We start from the raw sequence: 6,000 nt of genomic DNA on the forward strand, positions 1-6,000 counted from the left end.
TCACAGTCAAGAATCATGATAACATGAACTTTATTTACTCTTCCTTCTCTTTGGGCTGGTTCTTATGTCAAAGATACATGTTTATATGTTTCTGGTTCATCATAGGATCCTTGTAAAATGGGAGATTAGAGGAGGGAGAGCAAACATGCACAAAAATTGGAAAAAAAGCAGGTGGCCATGTTGCATACTTTTAAAATAATTCTGTTTGCATTTTGGCTACCTTCCTCCCTGGGTACTGTTCATCCTATTTATTTCATTGGTGGAAAACCCAAGACAACAACAGGGATATCCTGATGTTCTACCCGTTCAAAAACGTCCTACTGCTGAAAGGTAGTAATCAAAGTACAGATGAACTACCACTCTCTATTGATCAGCCTCTTAAAGAGCGCTCCCTAGCCTACTGAACAGTTCGAAGCAAAGTCTTGAAAGTTATACAGAGCATTCATAATAACGAAATTATTGTAAATAATATCTCAAATAAAGAAACATAACTGTCACTCATTTACCAAATAATGAAACAACTCCAGAAACATTTCTTTCTGCAGAGGACCTTAAAGGAAATCTGAAGGTCAAAGGTGGCTCAAGATGACTCACAGTTTAAATAAAGTGACATATGGTCTTTCAAGTGATCTTTTCCAGAAGATTTTAACTCTTACACAGTTCTGGTTCCCAGCTCATTGCCATTCTAGTATTTCAAGTTTGAGATGTAAGCTTTATTTAAAGATAAGGTATGTTTAAAATTACCAGACTTACAAAGAGAATACTGTATTCAAGACAAACAAGTTCTGGGGACGTAGTGAGGCAAAAATTAGTTCTAGAAGTGGAATATGCACAGTACAAGCCTCTCACCCTAAAATACTATTAGTCTGCATACACCATTTGATCTCACCTGTCTCAAGCAGCACAAGAGAAAGCAAACACTTCTTAGTGCTGCACACTGAAATCATGATTCTTTGCTGTATCTTATCCTTTGTTTCCACATCATTGTTTCAGCTATAGAGAGACCACAAATACCAAGTGGTACTATAATCAATGAAATAACCTGCATAAATTTCATTAACACACAGTTCAAATAATTTGTCACCTTTTCATTGTGCTTATTAAACAGCAAGAAAAATAGAGTTAATATGACATTTCCTTTAAAGTCCCTGTAGATGTTTAGAAATGGATGAGTCCAATTAAACTGAATTTAACAGAGAATAAAGAGCTAAGAATAAGATGATGTATTTTTTTAAATGCCACATTTTCCTAAAATACATCATTAATACTTTAGTTTTGTTTATATATTTAAAACCTGGAAAAAGCTTTCACACCAGCTGTATAGAACAACCAGTTTCACCAAGTTGTTGAATACTCAGTGAGCAGTCTGTGTTAAAATGGAGTGGTTAAAGGTTGCAGAAATACTAAACATTTAAGCTGGAAGTTACAAGTCATAAAAGATCCTCAGGCCATTCAGCCGTATAGAATAAGCCAAAAGGCTCATGCCTGTGCCAAATCAGTCACCAATAGTGCCACTTTCCAAGGAACATAATTAAGAGATGATAGTAAGGTCTTAAGAATTACATGCTAAATGATTCTTCCAAGACTGCTTTGCAAGTCTGCTATTCATAAGCATTCCCTTTCTTATGTTCAATCAACTACAGTAAACCCCAAAAGAGGATCAACAGCAGACTTGTATAGAAGGTCTCCACATAAGAAGTTCCAAGTAAAACAGTGTGACAAGAGGAATCAATCCAACATCTCATTCAATTACTTTAGATTTAAATCTATTTTAGGTGCCCTTATTTAATGTTTAGAGCTTTAAGCTACAGAAGTTAACCACTTGTTGAAGGCTGAAACATGCAATTCTCAAAAACTGCTTCGAAAGAATTACTACAGCACAAACTTGTCAGCACGAAGGTGCACAACTAATTACTTCAAAAAGTCTGTAAATTTTGGAGTAATTTGAACTTGACTGCAAGAAAAGGTGAAGAGTCACACCCCCAGAAATTAATTACCAATTTTTAAAATGAAAGAGCTCCTTCAAGATTATTGCACCATAGAACAAGGCTCCACAAGGACTACAAGCAACTAAATTTTTCTTTTATGTATTTATACACATGAACACACTCAAAACACAAGCACATGGGAAAGCAGTTCTGAGAAATGGTAACACGTTCAGAAAGATAAGAGACTTTAGAGTCTAGCTCCTGCACACAGAACAAGCTTCTGTTGTAAAAATCTACGTATAAGAATCTTCTCAGGAGCTTCTCTTTTCACCCAGAAGAATTAACAAATCAAGTAAGTCTAAACTGTTCTTCCTCCCTATAATTAAACCAAACTCAGTCAAATTACTGTGGAACAGCTGCAAAGCCTCCTAAAAATCTCTAATTATTCACCACACTGTAATGGCTAATGAATGCATAGGCACAGGGCACGATATAACTGGTTAGAATAGTTACACCTCTTTTAAGTTTCATGAACTTCTTTTAAATCTTGTAAAAAATTACAAGTCCATTTTGCATGTAAAATGCAAACCTTTCACTGCAACAATATATGTACAGCTGTGACTTGAACAGCAAGACCATACGATCACAGCTAGAAAGAGTAATTATTTTTAAACATAGCTTAACTGTCAGGAATACAGAGGCAATAATAGTGGAGGGAAAGGAAGAAGGCTTTTTTATAAACCCTTGCTATAGAAAAGTCTAATATGGTAGTCATCAGTACACTTAGAAGTGCAAAGAAGAGGGAGACAGAGAGACATCTTTAAACAGAACCTCACCACACCCCGCACCCCCAAATTTAAAGACGTGCGTTCTCTGCCTTAGGTGTTTCCCCTGTTACACGCACACTTAAGCATACAAGAAAAGCTCATTATCAGAATAGGGGAAATTCAGTGCATGTACTTTTGTGAAAAGCTATAGCATAAGCTAAGTATTAGAGCTACTAAAAGTGAGTAAAACTCAGACCGGTTTACTTGTTATTACCATGTTAATTTTCACATAGAATACTTCCCAAATATGGAGAATTTCCCATCCCTTTCAACATATCCACTGACCCACAGGCTTAATAACAGATATGACCTTACAACAGGCTTCTAATCAAGACCACTGAAATTGTTACATAATGCAGGCCCACTCCATGCTAAACACATCACACAAACCCATTAAGTCAGATTTTCACTTAAAGGATACGAGAAGCGATCATTCCACGTTGCTCTTTCAACATAATCCAACATAACAACAGCTTTAATTGTTGTTAGAAGTTTGTTCCATGTTTCATCAAAGTCAACTACTCGTGGTTTCAAGGACATTGTGGGGCTTTAGTGTTAATCTGTAGAAGAATTAAACATGTCAGACAACATTGCACAATCATTTTAAAAAAAAAATACACTTCCTTTGAATTTTTCAGTTTAGACTTTGTATACTGTTGCACCACCATGATACAGCAACATGAAGAACACCCACCCCGCCTCCCCACCCTCCAAAAATCAAGCTCACAAATCCTTATTTTTAATGTTATGGAATGGAACAGTAATGTTGCATGAATAGCCTATAACCTAACACCAATTAATCTAACAACATTATGCCTCATAACAGTGCCATATGAAGAAAACAACTTTCCTGTAAATTTTTGTTTGTTCACTTTTATGCAAAGACTATTTCAGCTGTATCTGAGAGAACTTTGGGCAGGAATACACTGAACGTATTACCAGAGTATTTGAAATTACTACTGTCAGTTTGCAACCTATGTTCACCTCAAGCTTTCATGAGCCATTTTTGGTGTTATATTTAAAAAGCCACAAAACCCAAAAGCTTTGATCAGGATGACAAAAAGAAAACACATCTAAACACGGAGCATTATGCAGAGCTTGTGCAGCTTATTGCACTGTGCAGCAGGACAAATAGTGAGTTTTTTCAAATAAGACATGGCTTGAAAATACAGAAGCTGTGTTAGTAATTTCATATAAAAAATACTGGAAGAGACTTATTGAAATAAAAACATTAAATTACTGAAATAAAGCTAGGAAAAAAAGTAATGTAATTTAAAAAAAAAGAGGTCCTGAAAGACACAACTGTGAAGGCCTCTTCTTTGTTTCTATTTGTCTCTGTCCTATACACCTAATCTAGAAAGGACCTGATGTGTGACACCGCATACACAAAGCAAGTCTAGTTCCTGCTCAGAAACCCAACATTGTTAAGACTAAAACAAAAAATTGAAAGAATACTTCTATTTCCATTTTAGATAGATGGACAAGTGACTCTTAACTTGTCTTTCCAAATTTTCAAGGTCAGAAGGGAAAAAAGAAAGTTAGTGACTAACTTTTAGCACAAGAGGCACACCTCTGTAAGGGAAAGAATCAAATGTCATGCTAAACAACTATTTAGCAACCAGCTTACTACCTTAACCACTACTGGCTCTTAATTTTTCTCAGGTAGATTAGTTCTCTCAAACTGTAGGATATATAGCTTCTCAGTTTAAGAAAAAAAAAATAATCAGATACAACTTTTATACTGTATGCATGCAAAATGCCACCCTAACTAACCAAGCTCCTTAAGTGCTGTGAATTCAGGAACTGCAGAGGGTTGTTTTCCTCTACCTGCAACACAACAGTTTCCATTTAAAATATAATCAATGTATTACCCAAACCACATCTGCTTTGATTTTATAAAGAAACCAAGTAGCAACTAAGTAATATCAAGGAAGTGGTATTATCCTAGGTTTTATGAACAGGAAACTTTTTAAAGTAGTAAAGCTTAGTAAGTGGTGCATAAATATTTTCAGTTCAGCAGAAACATTTAAGTTGTTATATTTGCAACATGGTTATTACCACTTTTAGAAATAAAATCTTCAATCCATGTATGTCAGTAGCAGCTTACTACACAGAAAATCAGTAAGAACTGACAAAACGGATATCTATCAAAGATAGTAAGTTGAAAGACACAAACTGATGTATGTTTCAAAGAAACGTGAACTTCGGTAGAAGTAAACAACAGCAGAGCTCACTTCCAGGAGAAGAGGAGAAAAAAAAAAAGAAGAAAAAAAGCAGTAGTCTTCTGAAAGCTCTAATATTATTATTATTATTCTGGAAAACACAAGCGTATTTTCAGCTGACCCCAAGAAAAAATAATCATGGTCCACAAAAATTTTAAGAATCCTAAGAAATTCTTGTGGTAATGAAGTTATACTTAGTTGAGTATTACATTATAGGTTGTGCTCTCTGAAACACACTTGGTACCCACAAGATAAAAGAACCATTCCTTCACAGATAAGCAAAAGTGAGGGGAGGGAGGAAGAGTGAAAAAAAAAGTCCTTCCCACAATACATCACACGGAATCAGTAACACTGTGTTTGATATCACCAAAACCTAATAATATGTAAAGCGCTATGCATCCACGTACTCATACAGGTATTCTGGAGTTAAACAGTTTAAGAAGACGGAGTTGACTGTTATTTAGCATTCTCTTACAGCTTTCACATCAGTATGAATTTAAACTTGTTTTATAAACATATTAACAAACACAGTGTAACTTCTTCTGTAAGATGCTGGGGTTTGGGGGGTTTGCTGTGCTTCAGTATCAGCAGTGCAGAAGCTCAGCAACAGAGTATTAAGTGTCTTGTACTGATGCGAGTAACCTTTAAATTATAAATTATGAAAATTACAGCAGAGCAGAGTAGCTACCCTAGGGTTTACACTATTCAGGGGGTGGGAAACCATACCTGTCTGACAAGCCCTAAGGTAAGCAGATACTGTTGAAACATATTTACACACAAGGATAACGAAAGGATGTTTACTTCCATCACCTTATTCTCTAGAAGACAGCGCTGTCATACTGAATATCTTTGTACACGCAAATAAATGTAGGGTTTTGGCCAGCGTCAAAACATTCCCCAAATTTCCAACCTATTTAACTATCTCAACAAACAGTATTACAAGCTAGCAAAGGGCGAACAGCCAAGGGGCAGAAGTACCCGCGCCAAACACGTCGGCAGCGTCGCCTGCCACCACCACCACCC

General features: G+C 36.0%; 1 protein-coding gene across 3 annotated transcripts in view; it reads right to left on the minus strand.

Moving 5' to 3' along the window:
- The window catches only part of CUL2 (cullin 2), a 54,775-nt gene that overhangs the window by 47,846 nt on the left and 929 nt on the right, over positions 1-6,000 (minus strand). Inside the window, exon 3 of one of the 3 annotated variants that reach the window (XM_010585372.1) lies at positions 3,177-3,317. In XM_010585372.1, the coding sequence (XP_010583674.1) occupies positions 3,177-3,295 (119 nt within the window). In that variant the 5' untranslated portion in view covers positions 3,296-3,317. Of the gene's footprint in view, positions 1-889; positions 3,318-6,000 lie in introns of those variants that run through there. The other 2 variants (XM_010585364.1, XM_010585380.1) reach the window with 2 other exon arrangements.

Source organism: Haliaeetus leucocephalus, unplaced genomic scaffold, assembly GCF_000737465.1.
Source record: "Haliaeetus leucocephalus isolate CR32 unplaced genomic scaffold, Haliaeetus_leucocephalus-4.0 Scaffold0, whole genome shotgun sequence".
NCBI lineage: Eukaryota > Metazoa > Chordata > Aves > Accipitriformes > Accipitridae > Haliaeetus > Haliaeetus leucocephalus.